The sequence below is a fragment of the Homarus americanus genome, unplaced genomic scaffold (genome assembly GCF_018991925.1).
Source record: "Homarus americanus isolate GMGI-L3 unplaced genomic scaffold, GMGI_Hamer_2.0 scaffold59232, whole genome shotgun sequence".
In the NCBI taxonomy this organism is placed as follows: Eukaryota; Metazoa; Arthropoda; class Malacostraca; order Decapoda; family Nephropidae; genus Homarus; species Homarus americanus.
In genome coordinates, this window is record NW_024717214.1 from 653,898 (window position 1) to 669,686 (window position 15,789).

The 15,789-nt window shown below is 36.9% G+C and overlaps 1 protein-coding gene across 1 annotated transcript in view; it reads left to right on the forward strand.

The window, feature by feature from the left end:
- LOC121858838 (serine/threonine-protein kinase SMG1-like) overlaps positions 1-9,521 on the forward strand; it is an 80,060-nt gene extending 70,539 nt beyond the window's left edge. Inside the window, exons 59-66 of the mRNA XM_042355487.1 lie at positions 911-1,068; positions 2,476-2,640; positions 2,867-3,014; positions 4,337-4,497; positions 5,037-5,202; positions 7,896-8,099; positions 8,481-8,587; positions 9,360-9,521. Coding sequence (XP_042211421.1) covers positions 911-1,068; positions 2,476-2,640; positions 2,867-3,014; positions 4,337-4,497; positions 5,037-5,202; positions 7,896-8,099; positions 8,481-8,587; positions 9,360-9,437 — 1,187 coding nt within the window. The 3' untranslated portion in view covers positions 9,438-9,521. The remainder of the gene's footprint in view (positions 1-910; positions 1,069-2,475; positions 2,641-2,866; positions 3,015-4,336; positions 4,498-5,036; positions 5,203-7,895; positions 8,100-8,480; positions 8,588-9,359) is intronic.
- The last annotated feature ends 6,268 nt before the right edge of the window (positions 9,522-15,789 follow it).

Sequence of the window (15,789 nt, forward strand, 5' to 3'; positions counted from 1 at the left end):
ATGAAAGATTTCCGCGTAACAAGACGACTCTCTCAAAGCCGGAAAACCCTCGTCCCCGGACTTTTCCTGGTAACGGAATATTTTTTTTCGTAAGTTCCAGAAATTGTCCATTACATCATCTCTTGAACCAGGAAAAATATCCCCCATTCCCGGAATTTTCCGGGTAACGGTAAAATGTTCTTGGAAGTTCCATAAATTGCCCATACATCATCTCTCAAACGCAGAAAAACATCCCCCCATCTCCGGAATTTTCCAAGAAAATTTCAATTCCGGCAATTGGAGAGTTTCAGGTTTGAGGGGTTCCGGCTAACGGAGATATTACTGTATTCCTATGAAAAAAATCCTTTTGTTTAATTTCCACATATAATATGAGAGTAAATGAGGAGAAATAGAACAGTCAGGTTACTGGCTGGGTGACTACTGGTGGAGACAAGTCTACTTCTTCTCTGTGAGTTTGATAGTAAGCTATTTGGAGATTGTAGGAGAATGATGACACATCAGAAACTAATTTGTAGACTTTTTATAACATGCGAGTGTTGGAGAATAATTAATTAAGTTTGTGAAATAATTAAGCTTATTAATAGTAAAAAAGATGTTATATTTTAGCATACAGTATGTTCACTATTACTTAAGAAAAAATAACAAAAATGGCCAAAAATTTGAACTTTAGTTATGTTCATGTGTAAATTGGATCATAGCCCCCCCCCTCCCCCCTTTTTTTTTTTACTTTTTTTTCATACTTTGAATTTTTATAAACTATGTATTCATAAATTGGGGTTTGCCTTAACAGTACTTTGTAGGAAACCTTCAACATTTGCAGGGACTATTGTATATTTCCATGCTTATATAAGTACCTCCTGTACCCTTTCCAAGGTGGATAGCACTTAATTTTTGTTTTTTTCATACATAGGTCGGAGTGCCCTTCTTGGAGATTTAAGAAGTAGTGTGAGTAAACTTCTTGCTTTACACCAGAATGTTTCTGAACTGCGGGAGAAATACACTAATCTAACGGGAAATGTTGAACAGCGTCTCAAATGGGCTGCTGGTTCCAACCCATCAATTGCCAAGGTATGTTTGTGTTTACTTGTATTTAATATTTTTAGTGGTAATTTAATCTTGATATTCTCGTAGTTATAATCCATTTTTTTATTGATACCAAATTGACTTCAAAATGTCCCCTAACTTTACAAGTAAATACTTTTGTGTTTATTTTGTGCTTACAAGGCTTCGGTTCACATCATATGATGTGTCCTTAAATGATTTTGGTTCATGTCATTTGACCTTTCGTAATTTTGCAATACTGTACTGTTTGAATTGCCACCAGAGCCTGGATAGATTATGTTGCCAAGTAGACATTTATCCTTGACTCCCTCACACGTGCAAGCCTTCCAGTCTCCATTCTCAATAGCTTCTCAGCTTTTATAATGTAGAGATCTCACCCTTGAACTTCACAGTAATAATAGTAATTGTAAATAGTAATAACATAATAAAACAACTACCTCATACTGCCTACAAGTCAGTGTTGTTTTACCTTGTACTGCCAATCTCAACCCACCCACCCACACACACACTCCTCATGTGCATTGTCGACCCTTCCTGGCCCCTGTGTTGTCAACCTGTGGTGAGGAAAAGTATATCTTTTAATGTTTATGTCAGGCATGACAATTTTGTAGGATTAGAATTGTTTATTTGTTTTTTAAATTTTCCTGAATATACCCGTGGGGGGAAGGGGGGATATGCCTTCTGTAACCTGGTGCCTGGGGGTTAATAATCTTCTATTATACACATCATCTCACACAAGTTCATTGACCTTGCCTTAACTTACTCATGTATGTATAGTAGTTACCTATCTATCTTTTATCTTTACCCAAACAACTTTTTTCTGCACAAACATTAATAATTTTCCTTAGCATGTTTGCCTATAACCCCAGGTACTGATCCAACTATTGTTAACCTTTTGACATCTGTGCTTTATCAACATTTAGATCTATTTTTTTTCTTCTGTGCTCCTCTGTAAAAGGACCCCGGTTTCTAGATCTGTCAGTCAAGTTACATAATTGAGCTACAGTATGAGAGTCTCTTTGTGCAATCTTACTTTTGACATGAAGCAACTGGTATAAAATTATGGACACTTTTGAGCTGTGTTATGGGAGGCGAACACTGTAGTGGATCACATGTATTAAAGCAGCTGGAGTGAGTGTATTAACTGCAAATGAAGAGAAAGTCTGTGTTTGCCTTTGGTTTTTTCTGTCCTTCATCTAAGTGGGGGGAAAAGCTTACAAGATATAACAAAATTAAACCATAGAGTTCATTTCTTTTATCTTAAGAATGCAGGATTTAACTTATGTCAGGGAATCACAAGACATTTGGTTTAATAGTAGCAGCTTAATTTATTTTGATCTTGATTTCGTAAGATGTTGTGTTATACTGTCAAGTATACTCACTAATTTTAGTGTTTTACTGGCATTTGTAAAGGCACTGGAAGAATTTAGCAGTGGTGTTGAAATAGCATTAAGTGGTGTAGCTGAGTTGCTGCAGAGGAGTGAAGAAGTTGCCTCGCTGTGTAATGCTGTGTTGCACTATGAAGCTGTGCGCACACACACTGTTGATGCCATCACCTGGGATGGCAGTTTCACCTCAGTGAGTTTTGTTTTCCATCATGAAAAAAAAAATCAGATACTGTATAGGTGAATAGTTTCATGCCTTATCCTTTTCATATATCAATATTACCGATACATAAAAAGTTAAGTATTTATAATTTGTATGACAAAGATGATCTTAATTTGTATGAGACAGAATTCTCGGAATAATTTTAGCTGTGTATGGATTAACTTTAAAGATGTACTAACTGATGACATCCCAATAGGTACTGAATACATGCCAGGAAAGCTGCATGTTACTTGAACGCTACCACACAGCTGTAAACCCTCAAGAGGAAGTATTGGTGTCTCTGTGTCCTCTACCGGCAGATGTCAACACTCACTGGATCCAACACGCATCAGTTGCTGTTTCAGGTAAACTTAGAATGTTATTTCACTTATGTAGTTTGGATCCATCATGAAGAAGAGAGGACTCAATGAGACAAGGTATAAAGTGGAATGAGGTTTATGACCAGTGAGAATGGAGTAATGTTGATAAATGGATGAGTTAATAGAGATATAATGTACAGGTAAATCTCGATAAACGATGACTCATTCAGCGAAATTCCGCTTTAACGATGGCCATAAATTAAGACCATCTCGCTATATCCCCAGGCCCCGATGTGGGTCAGTGACCTGTGCCCAGGTGGGCTAATCCCCGTAAAAAAATAAATTAATAAAAATAAAATAAAAAATTGCTTGGTTGGATTTTTTTTTTATCTCTTGTGTAAACTATGGGGTGTATATACAGTAGGGTCGGGATATGTAGCAACTTTACGTATATAAAGATTTTTTTTATATCGCGGTTACCAAAATTATCAACATTTTCCAATATACAGTAGACTCGCAACTTTGAGGGTTACGTTCCTGGGACATCTTGTAAAGTCAGAAACACTCCTAAATCTCCCTTAAATCACTATATATATACGTACATATACACTAGACCTCATAAATCACTACTGTAATGTGATACAGGTGATTCATTTTTGTCTCTTGTGCAAAATATACGATGTCTGAATTAAAATTATTCGCTGTCTTGCAAGGATTCAAGCAATATAATGTATATTCTGCTAACTTTAGTCTGACATTTTATAAGATCAAAACCTTAAGCCTAAAAACCACACTCGCTCTTACTGGAAGTCGGAGAGGAGTTGAGGAACCTAACCCCATTGTTTATCGAAGTTTATGTGTACTATATAGCTTCCTAGTGTACCAGTTATGACTACTAAACAGTTAGGTAGAAAAATGTGGGTAAGTAAACTGTAAATATATGATTGGTGATTGGGATCTGTTTGTCACCCTATTAGCTTTATCAGAAAAGAAAACCTCTGACTTGTGTTATGTACAGTTCACACCACTTATTAGCCACACAGACTGGCTGCCTCAAAATTCCTAACCAGCAACATCGCTGGGTCCATCCCTCCCCCACATCCTGAAACATACAAACCAGGCAATTAATCGGTAAAGTCAACGCTTACCCCCAAACATGTTAGCATGGATAGATTTTAGAAATAGAAAGAAAATACATCTTCAAAATTATTTATCAATGCACATTACAAAACAATTTTGTTATGTAGTGTACATTAAAATATTCAAATGAGCATTTTATTTTCTACATATATTTTGTCGAGAATTATTCATTAGGCTTTGCTGTAGTGGGCTATTACAAGTCGTCTTGTGGTTTTTTTTCTCAACAGATCACATAGAACTTCTGACAAAGTTGGTGGGTGATCAGAGTGGAGAGTTAAGGAAATCTGTAGACAGTGTGCGGTCTTCTGTCATTTCTTTGCGCATCCATCTCACCACACATCATAAATTTATGTCTGATATCCGAGCTCTCCTTAAGAGTATGGCAAAGGTGAGTGCTTTTCTGCCTGGTGTCTTAAGTTGTCAATGTATGTAGTTCTTTTATGGTCATTCATGGTGTACTGAAGTCATAAAGTGGGAAAAGTGTCAGTTGGATGCTGGTACCTATATCTACTGTATACAGTACAGTATACAAGAACCGGCAGTATGACTGAAGTCCTAGTGACCAGAGCAACTTTGGTTTGTATATGTAAAAGTCTATAGGATTTCTTTGCTAGAACAAGTTAATAGTTATAGTAAATCTATTATGAAGTTTTCCATGGTGACAAAGCCTGCCAGGGGCTATAGTTGAAGGATTACACTATTAATAGTATCCAGAAGATTTAGATTTTGTTTCTCTATTTGCTAGAGATAGTTAAATGTTGTTGGTTATAGTGTGCCTTGAATTCTCTGACCTAACATGCTAAGGTCCTTGAATGAGCTTCTTAATATAGTCTCATCTGGGAGATACCAGCCTACAAAATGAAAATTTTATGTAAGATCTTTTTTCTTTTTTAAGGAAGAAATAATAAAATTTTAATTTGATTCCAGTTTGAAGGTGAAGGTGGCTTAGCTGGTGTTGAGGACTATCTTGCTCTCTATCGCAGTTATTCAGAAACTATTTCAGGACTGATTCGACAAATGCTCCATGATCCTTTAACACCAGATAAAGCTTCTGTCTACCTTCAGAAGCTAAGGGATGTCACTACTCAGACTGGTTAGTTTTGACATTTTTATTGTTTAAAAGGTAGGGTATAGTTTTAGTAGGAAATGTGAATTGTGGAGGACGAAAACAGTAATGTTTTATTAGCTCTCAGTATCATTTCATTTACTATATGTTTTACATAATACAGGTACCTGCATGATATCTATGAGTATAATAATAATAATGCAGTTATAACAATGATAATATTAATGCTGTATTTCCCAGCATACTATATTAGGCATAGCTCCATGGAAGATGCATCCCTAACTTGGCAAGGAATATTTAGAAAAAGCCATGGTGTTGCAATCTGCTTCTTGTTGTGACACACTTTTATATTAATTGTGTCGTTCATACAGTATGTCAGCTATACTCCCATCATGTCATCCATTGTAGGGATCAAGCCAACGTTATGTGCAGTAGACCCTTTGATAAGGTCATTATAATGGAGAGTGATAACGCATTCTCTTCTGAACCATATTATCCCTCACATTCAGGCTTAGTACACTGACTACTATTCTGAGGGACAATACAGCTTGGAGGATTCGGGATTCTGATATTATCATTGTAAACCTCCACTACCAAGACACACACTCTCAACTGTGTCTTCTCTATTATAAAGAATTTCTCCTGATTATTTAATAATGATCTATTCTATTATGTCAAATAATGTAAAACATGATTGGGTAAATTGTTTTGGGAATTAATTAGACAAAACAATGACATATTTTCCCAATCCTTATTGTGAAATAGAAGTATCAGAGCTCAATTGTTGAACTGCTTGGGTGCTTCTTTATGTGTTGGGGGGCAATGGATGGACAGCGATCCGCCGTCCAGTAAGGGTGAGGGTGGACTTTACACAATCCACCTTGACTGTATCAAGAACTATCATCTGGGGTGTACATTGAAACCTGAGGCTGGGTTCTCGCTTTTTCTGGAATCAAGGCTTGGCTTACAGGCACACACCACATATTTTGATCTTCCACCCATATCACTAACAATTTTCCCTTTCAATCATCAATCCTCTTCTTTGTTTTGTATCACAGTTGACTGCATTGGTGTAGATCCTTTTACATGTCCAAGAATTTTTTCTTTGTGTTTCAAAATTTTTCTGATCGTTGACACACCGAAGCCCAATGCTCTACCAATAATTGGTGGTTTCACCTCTTTCAGAATATTTAATTGCATCAACCTTCACTTCAATTGTAATTGTTTTCCCTTTGCTTGGATGCACTAATATCACTTGCATCAAATTTGCATTTGGGAGCCATGATGAGGGCAGAAGAATAGAGTTTATAAGCAAAAAAAACAACACTTTGCCCTTGGTCAAACACGTTACTGAGATGAGCGTAAGGCGTAAGGCGTACTGGTGCTACCACAAAGTGCATGGCAAAGTGCACTCCACCCACCACTCTGCTCCACCAGACAAACTAGTTCTCATACGTTCTATGAACGGTTGTACTTATATCGGATTTTTAAATTAATATACTTTATTGGGACCTCATTCATATTGGCAGATGTTCATAAGTCAGATGTATGTAACCTGGGGACCTCCTGTGCTGAACTGTAGTTTTTCCCCAAGGAATAATTCTCACTGAACTGAATGTTTTTATCCATTTTAGCCCCACCGACACACACACACACCAAAAAAAAAATATACATCTTTGAAATCTGACCAATATCATGGTCATTTTGAAGCCATGTGCACTTGATATTAGGAGATATTCCGAGGTCAATAGTAATTATTTTTTACGTTACAAAAATGCCTGAGTACAATATTGCATTAAAGAAAAAATAATGGATTTTTTTTTATGAAAAGGAGGGCTGGACCCCAGGACACCCCCAAGATCTGCTCCTGCAAATACATCCCCTTTACCAGTGTAAGAATTCATGATCACACTCTTCCTTCAGTCGTCTGGAGCAGTACTTTCCATCATGATTGTGTTGGCCAGTTCAGTCACCAATGACACTCCTATATTGCCTGATGCTTTCATCATCTCTCCAACTAATTTTCCAAGAGTTTTAACCTAACCATCCAAGTATTACATCCTAACCATCCAAGTATTACATCCTAACCATCCAAATGTTATATCCTAACCTTTCCAAGTGTTACATCCTAACCATCCAAGTTTTACAGCCTAACCATCCAAGTGTTACATCCTAACCATCCAAGTGTTACATCCTAACCATCCAAGTGTTACATCCTAACCATCCAAGTATTACATCCTAAACAATTAAGTGTTATAGTTCCATCCAGAGTAAACAAATGAGAGTAAGTGAGTAAGAGTGTAGGTAGGAAGTGTAAGATTGGTGAGAAGAGTATATGATTCAAAAGTTGGGGGGGAGGAGGAAATAGGGAAAGACCAAGGAGATTGGAGAATTATTATGATGGAAATAATAGACATGAAGGGGACAGACAACCAGGAAACAGTATTTTCAGTGAAGTATACCAGAGCAGGGAACCAAGTGGTTTATGGAGATGTTACAGCATTGGAGGTGGATGGATAACAAGAAATAAAGAGATAATCTGTGTTTACTCATGGCTCTGGGCCACCTTACAGGATAGCAGGAGGGAGCAAAAAAGTAATCAAGGTTTTTTCTTATTTATATACAGTATTTGCTTGTTTATATTTTGTACATTGTAATGAAAATTTTTAAATGATATATTATTGTCATGAAAATGATGATTAAATCCTTAATTTTTACAGGGACTATATATGATCGTCTCGTCGAATTTGGCAACCAGTGTGTTGTTGAAGAAAAGCAAGAGGAAACTGAAGGTCAGAGAGAGAACAGTGGAGAATCTCGCAGGCCGCCCTTACTACGCCAGTCCAGTGTTGTAATGTCTCCCACCAAAACTTCTACTCCAGACTCAAGAAGCAAAGTTAAGAGGCATCCTCTTACAGGAAGAGGTTAGCCCTTGAGCTTTAGTCTAGACTAAGATGCATGATACAATAAAATCTGGGAAATCTTTTGCATGATTGTATAAGTACTAGGAAGAAATCTTTACAGACAGTAAATTTTAGACTAAAACCACCAACACTCCACTTTTTTTTTCCACCTATTAGCTTACTAGTCATTTGGGCAGTTGGTCTATCCAGTCTTAGTACAGGAGGAAACTGGAATCCAGGAAACCTGTGATGTTTGGTAGGGTCACTGGATGACACCTTTTTCATGTGTGTCTGGACCAAACAGGATTAAAACCCTTGACATATTGGTGAGAGATATGTACATTACCACTGTACTTCAAACAAATATTAATTTAGAAATTGTATTTTCTGTTTATTTTTCAGCTGTCCAAGAACACAATGCTTATGCTTTGAATGTTTGGCGACGCGTCAAAGTAAAGTTGGAAGGAAGAGATTTAGATCCAACAAGAAGAGCATCAGTTTCAGAACAGGTAAGGAATACAGTAATTGAGATTTCAATCAATTAAGCTATGACAGTATAGTAGTATACCCACGATTCATAATAAGGGCTGGATCATTAATCTTACTTTAGTGGTCAAACAGTTCTACTTTTAGTTGACTGTTAAGGTAGAGATTCTTCTACAACTCTTCTTACTCAAGCTTGCAGAGGCATCGGCTTTACTGTTCTGATCAGAAGATGAGATCTTGAATGATAAGTGGATCCTATACTATTAAACTTAGGAAACCTGCAAGACCTCATCACTACACATGTAAAGTGTTGACTCCCTTTTGTCTGAAAATTTAAACATACTAAAATTTGTTGGTGTAACAGATAATAATGTACTCTTGTGGCTTGTTGAGAGTCCCTGCTAGAGCTTTCTCATTCATTCTTGTGACAGGCTGTAAACTTACTGGGCCAGCTGTTAGAAATAGAACTTGGTTGAAATTATGGTCGAGAATATTGTCTCAGAATTACTTGAATCATCAGTGTAGGAATTATGTGTATCCAGAGTACCTCTTTATTATGGGATAAATGGTTAAATGCCTAACAGTTCTTGTTATCAGAATGAGCTTTCATTTTATCACTGACAATTTCTTGTACTTAAAAGTCCATGAGTCATGATCTTAGTATTCTTTCTCTTCCGTGTACTTTTTCGCTTCTGTTTTCATTATGTTTATTACATGAAAAGTTTTTGTCATTTTTACAATTTGTTATTGAACTTGTGTGTTTGATTGATATACCCTACTATTGTTTATTTTTAGGTTGATTACACCATAAGAGAAGCAACAAACCTGGATAACCTAGCAACACTATATGAAGGTTGGACACCATGGGTATAGGGAATACAGTATAGCATCATCTGTCACTTAAAATAAATTGTTCATAATTTGTACTTCTGAGAAGATTACAAGAAATTAAACATTGCAATTGTTTTATTTCATCTCTACCTGTTAACTTTATGTTATAAAATTTTAGTATTCCAAAAATATTTTTGTTATTAATATTAACAGTAATAGGGTATATTGAAGCCACCTGTGATCCACAAAAAATGGGGGTGTGGTGACGTAGGAGGGGAGATATAAAAACACTAATCGCAGGCTTTGAGGCGAGGAGATGAGCAACCAAGGGTATACAGTAAATCCACAATTTGTTTCAAAGACTTTCTTCAAAATATATAATACAGTACCATAGGGATTAATATGACTGGACTATTTGAATAACCACATGTTTGCAGTTGACTTCTTACAAAGCAGCCCTTCTTATTTGTGGTAAAACAAGGGTGGCAGGTTGGGAAATGTTCTCACGTGCAGGTAATTTTACAACTTGTATGATTAACAATCTTAATCATAATGTTCAGCCCTAATGAATATAGATGTCAGGTGCACACTGTAACCAGCCACCATGGGACTGATAAGGTCACTTGACATCAATCTACTCGTCACATTGTCTAGCAACATTGAGCCTTTACCATCGTTATACAGTGGTCCCTCGGTTAACGAGCGCCTCGGTTAACGAGATTTCGGTTAATGATTTACCTTCCATAAGATTCTTAACTTCGGTTAACGAGCAATCCCTCGATTAACGAGTTTTTTACGAGCCGACTTCAACATGTTTTCGCTTGCATTTGCCAGTCCACCAGCTGTAGTATTGGTCCGCCAATACAGTAATCGGTTTTAGGGCTTAAATTCCTTACTATTTTAGTAAATATCAAGAAGTTTATACTTTTCAATAATTTTAAAAGTTTAATATTAACTTTTTTAGTCATTTTAACAATTATTGAGCATAATTGAAGGTAAAGAAACTAGTTTCTGGCGTGCCATCCAACCTGTTAACACACCAGACAAGCGTTAGTCTCTCTCTGTTTTCAGTGGAGGTAACATCTTGCTTGAGACTCTCTTCAACTAAACGCTTTTTTTCTGTGTTTCCAAGCAAATTATTGGTCATTTTGAAATATATTTTACATATTGACAATATATAATGCAGTGCAGTGTTGATTTAAAGAAAATAATCTTGAATTACACCAAGAGAGCTAAAATTTTATGGGTGAAATGGCACCATGGGGTGACTTCTCTTCCACCCCAATGCCTTCTCTTCTTCCTTCTCCTCCACCCCCATTCTAATTCCCATCATCATCATCATCATCCAGGAGTCTTCTACATACACACCTCAAAGTAAGTGTACTTTTCTACCTTTTTTGTTGAATTTAGGCAATTTTCGGTGAGCTGGAACCAATTACCCAAAAACCCATTGAAACAATGGTTTCGGTTAACGAGCAACCTGCTGGAACGGATTGTGCTCGTTAACCGAGGGACCACTGTATACATTTTGCTTTCATTAAATGACTGACCTAGTAGGGCTGCTTATGTCACATTATTCACCTAGCCTCTCCCCGGGTTATGCTTCCTTCCAGCCACCCAGTACTGTATTACCACTAACTACAACACATTTGAATTTTGTAAAAATAGAGTGTTTGTCATTAACATATACAGTACAGTACAAATCAATTAATGTGGGGTGGGTCTGTTTCCTCCTCATCATTGTCTTTGTCACCCGTACTATATCAATGCCACTCAAATCAAGTAACTCTCGACAAACAGCACTACTGTCAAGGAAACGCCTTCGCTTACGGTTGGGTGTGGCGTGTCTCCCTCATAAATCATCACGCACAAGCGTTCCCATACATGTCACGCGGCCAATCAAAAGCGTTTTTTTTTTTTTGGCAACCAATTTAAATAATTTTTGGTTTAATTCGTGGTATTTTTGGCCCAATCAAATTCGATTTTTATTTTGGGTCTCATATTTCCAAATTCAAATTCATTTCCGACCATGGAAGTCTGTGATGGGTGTCACTTAAATTATATGGAGCTGATTGCGAGTTTTTTGGGAAAAAAACAAAGAAACTCTAGCATTTTTTCGATCGCATGGTGTTCTCCCGACCTCAGTAAAGTGTCCTCAGTGCAAGACTGAATGTAAATATCGCAAAGACCAACATATGTGGAGTTGTCCTAACTCGTCCTTTATCCCAAAGACAAAGAAGAGACGTTGGTGTTCGTTCACTCGGTTATTATAAGGGAACATTTTTAGAAAGGTGCCATTTTCAGCCATGGAAATTACTTTTATTCATAAATCATTGGTGTCTCGCCTTTGGGACCACAAGACCGTAATTGAGTGCTTGAAACTGTCCTCTCATACGTCTGTAGATTGGCGGAGTTATTGTAGTGAAGTAACACAATTCTGGTTTGAAAATCAACAACCTATTGGAGGGCCTGGAATTGCTGTTGAAATTGACGAAACTCTAATTGTTTGAAGGAAATACGAACGCTAACGCATCTTAAACCAAGTGTGGATCTTTGGGGGGATCGAAAGTCTCAAAAATTAATTTTGTGATTCCGTTGGTCAAGCCGCTACATGAGAAGCGTGACTGGGAAACTTTGATGCCTCTCATTTTGAAATATATATGGCCTGCATATAAAAACTTGTGATAATGGTTACGAACACCACATGATTAATCACTGAAAATTTTATAGATCCAGCCCAGCCCGATATACACACACAAACAATTCAGAGGGATTGGTGTGACTTATAGGAGTGGATTGAAAGGCCTGGCATCCGGAAACACCTCCTAAAGCAATACTTTGCAAGATATCTGTTCATTCATGATTCTTCGGGTGTTGTTCTTCATCACTTTTTGGGAGAAGCTGCCCGCCTATACCCCCCCCCTTCAGCAACCTGTAAGAATCTCAGAATCCAACTACGAATGAGAACCAGGCCAATAAGGTAAGAAATAGGTGATTCCATCATATGGTGAGAGTCAGTTAGGTTAGGTTTGGTTTATGTTATGTTTTTCGAGTGTTTTTTGTGTCTTGTATTTGCTTTGTGGGGTATGTGTTGTTTGGTTCACACTCAGGATGGGATGGAGAAAGGAAACTCACAATGTGCTCTCTATATACATGTTGTATTGGATGTACAATGCAGCTTGGTGCTGGGAAGGCAGCATGGTTACAAGCGTGATGTAGAGAGAGCTGGTTGGTGAGGGTGCTCAGAGGAGGACAGCTTGTGGGTTGCCATGCTCGCCGGCGGGAGAGAGGACCGCCAGGCAGGCGGAGGAGGAGGTGTTGCTGGCTGGTTGGTGTGGGTAGAAAGAGGCAGGTCACCACGAGGTCAGGTCTTAAATAGCGGGGGGTAGGTGTGGCTTAGTAGTTGACCCCCGCTCCGTGATGTATGGCGGCGCTGGTTGACCTTGACCACGAGGCATACACTGGGGAATTGGTGGGGTCGGCTACTCAGCGACAAACAGCGTTTGTAGGGGAGAAATCCACTACAGCTTAGCCATTTTTTTTTTCGGAAAACGTCCCACAAAAAAAAATGATAAAAAAAGGTCAATTTCCGACGGAAATGAAGGCCATATTCGGTCTAAACACACAAAACACTAGAAAAATATATTTTTTACTTTCTAACAGAGTTGGGTGCGCTTATGCAAATTTACCTTTCTATTTATATTTATTTTATTAATATTCTTTCTTCATATACTTCAACAGAACACAAACTTGAGACTATAAAATAAGTTAAAGATTGAAAAATTTAGCCAGACAACGAAGGGGTCACGCCTGTCACCATAACTACCGGACACACAGGGAGACGACAAGTTACACTTTACTACTTTACTGTCTTATATCGACAACCATAAACTGCTTCCCACTTTTACTTTATAAAAACATTGCATCGAATAATTACTCTACAAACATTTAAGATAAAAGCTATAGTGTGGAAAGGTGAGGAAGTTTAGTGTTATGCTAAAAGCTGTTGTGGGTGTAAACAAACCCTTCTCAAAGGTATTTAAAAATTTATTAGTAAAAATATCAATAAAATCAATTACATCTTCAGTGTTAAGTGACGATGTTGTTTTGATATTTAATGAATGTTTTAAGTGATAAATAAGTGATCTCAGTTAAGTGAAAATAAGTGATCTCAGTTAAGTGAAAATAAGTGATCTCAGTTAAGTGAAAGTAAGTGATCTCATATGAGTGCTAATCAATTAGTGACCTCTTAAATGAAAATAAGTGATCTCAGTTAAGTGAAAACAGGTAATCTCAGTTAAGTGATAATTAGTGATGTCAGTTAAGTGAAAATAAGTGATCCCAGTTAAGTGATAATAAGTGATCTCAGTTAAGTGATAATTAGTGATCTCAACTCAATTGAAAATCAGTGATCTCAGTCAAGTGAAAATAAGTGATCTCAGTTAAGTGATAATTAGTGATCTCAGTTAAGTGAAAATAAGTGATCTCAGTTAAGTGAAAGGTGAGCTCTTAAGTGACCTCAGGATGACGCCATCAGCAAGACCAGTAAGTATTTTTTAGTATTTTTTGCTAATATTCAAAATGTTGTTCCGGCCTTAGCAGTTACCTGACGTAATTTCTTCCTAAATGATCAAAGCTTTCCTGCCTCGAGAAACAGACATATAGGAGGAATTCTTTTTAATAAGATTTCAGTTTTGACAAAAAAAAAATCATTTTAATTTCTAATATATAGTAAAGATTCCAATTTTTTTTATAGAGAATAGTATTAGTAGTAAAGGGGAGAAATCATATATTACTAACTGATCGATGATTTATTTTAATTATCTTGGATGAAGGCCATTGGTGCAGTGCCTGAAGTGTGGGATATTTTAAAATTCTTAGTGATACGTGGTTTCTTTTTTTTGTCATGGCAGTAGTGTCAAGTACAACTACTGTATTGTGAGAGGGTTTATTCTTTTATAAATTTAAATGAACTTACTGTAGCAAAAAATAGTTACTAACATTGATTTATGGTTTTACAGGTTAGAACTTCGGAAGCGTCTTTGGTAAGTACAAAGTCCCGATTGTTTGAAATTTGATCATATTTTCTGTATCAGTTATATTAGGTTGGGTTATACTAGGTTACTGTTTTAAATAAAAATTTATCCTTTAATATTTTACAAAGTGGGGATAAACTTTGTTAGCCTGAGTCTTGCTTTATCAAGGAGCAGACTGTACAGTCAGCCAAAGATGCACTGACCCCTGCAAACCCCAAATTGCTTTAGTTCCCCTAATCATTTTACCATTTTCTGTGAGGAAATGAAATATTGTAGCATTAACTCTTAACTTCCAGATTTATCCCCCGATTATGCCGTAAAATTTTTTTATTAACATAAAGCAGAAGTCTAAACTCATGCTGACTACCTTTGATAAGCCAGCGGTATAAACGCAACTGTTAGAAAGTCAATTAAATGAAACGGGTATTTGTGCTGCCCGCCTTCATCAGTTCTGAATCAGAGAATTGCGTGGTGACTGCACGAACAAAAGTGCCTTTGAAAATATTTGTGATTTAGCAAAGATGATAAAATAAAATACTGTTTTGAGGTCATCCCTCAATGCTTTGTAATTACCGTGGATCCCCTCCTCATGAGAACCCAGAAATGAAGATAATGAATCGAGTGACAGACAATTGGTTGACGCTAAGTGAGCCTTTGATAATGAGACTTGATTTATAGATAAAAGTATTAAATTTTTACCTACTCATATCTGAAACACTTTTTTTTACATTATATTGCGAATGATAAATAAGACGACGGGTCTCATTCTTATAGGAGTAGAAATAATATACTTTTGTGGGCAGATATTCAGAACCGAGAGACAGTGGGTGTACTTACCAGGGTTGTCAACCGGAGAGAAGAGAGCGTATGTTATATATATGGAGTAATTAACTGGCCAATCAGCAGTGTTTTGGACTCCCAACTAAGACGACGTGAAAAATACAAAGCTAGGTGGTATTATCCGAGAGGATAAGACATAATTAGGATGAAAATTGTAATATAAAGATGAAAAATGTGATCCTTGTAATCTTACATCATTTATTGTCCGTCATAACAAAGTTGCTCTCAATCAAAATATAACCACTAAGTAGAATCTTGATTAAGGCTACATTTTAATTTCTCGCAGTCTTTGGAAGGGAGGTGGTTAACCAGTTGCTACTTGCTGGGATGTATGTTGTATCTGACGTACTTACCAACACAATGATGGCACATGTTACACATAGGAACTCCAGAGTGGACAAAATGTGTGTGTTGTCAGGAGGAACAGAAAAATATCAAATGTCACAATGTGCTTTCCATTTATTTTATTTTTTCATTTTATGTTATGTATGGAGGATTTTTTTTATTAAAGATCAGGG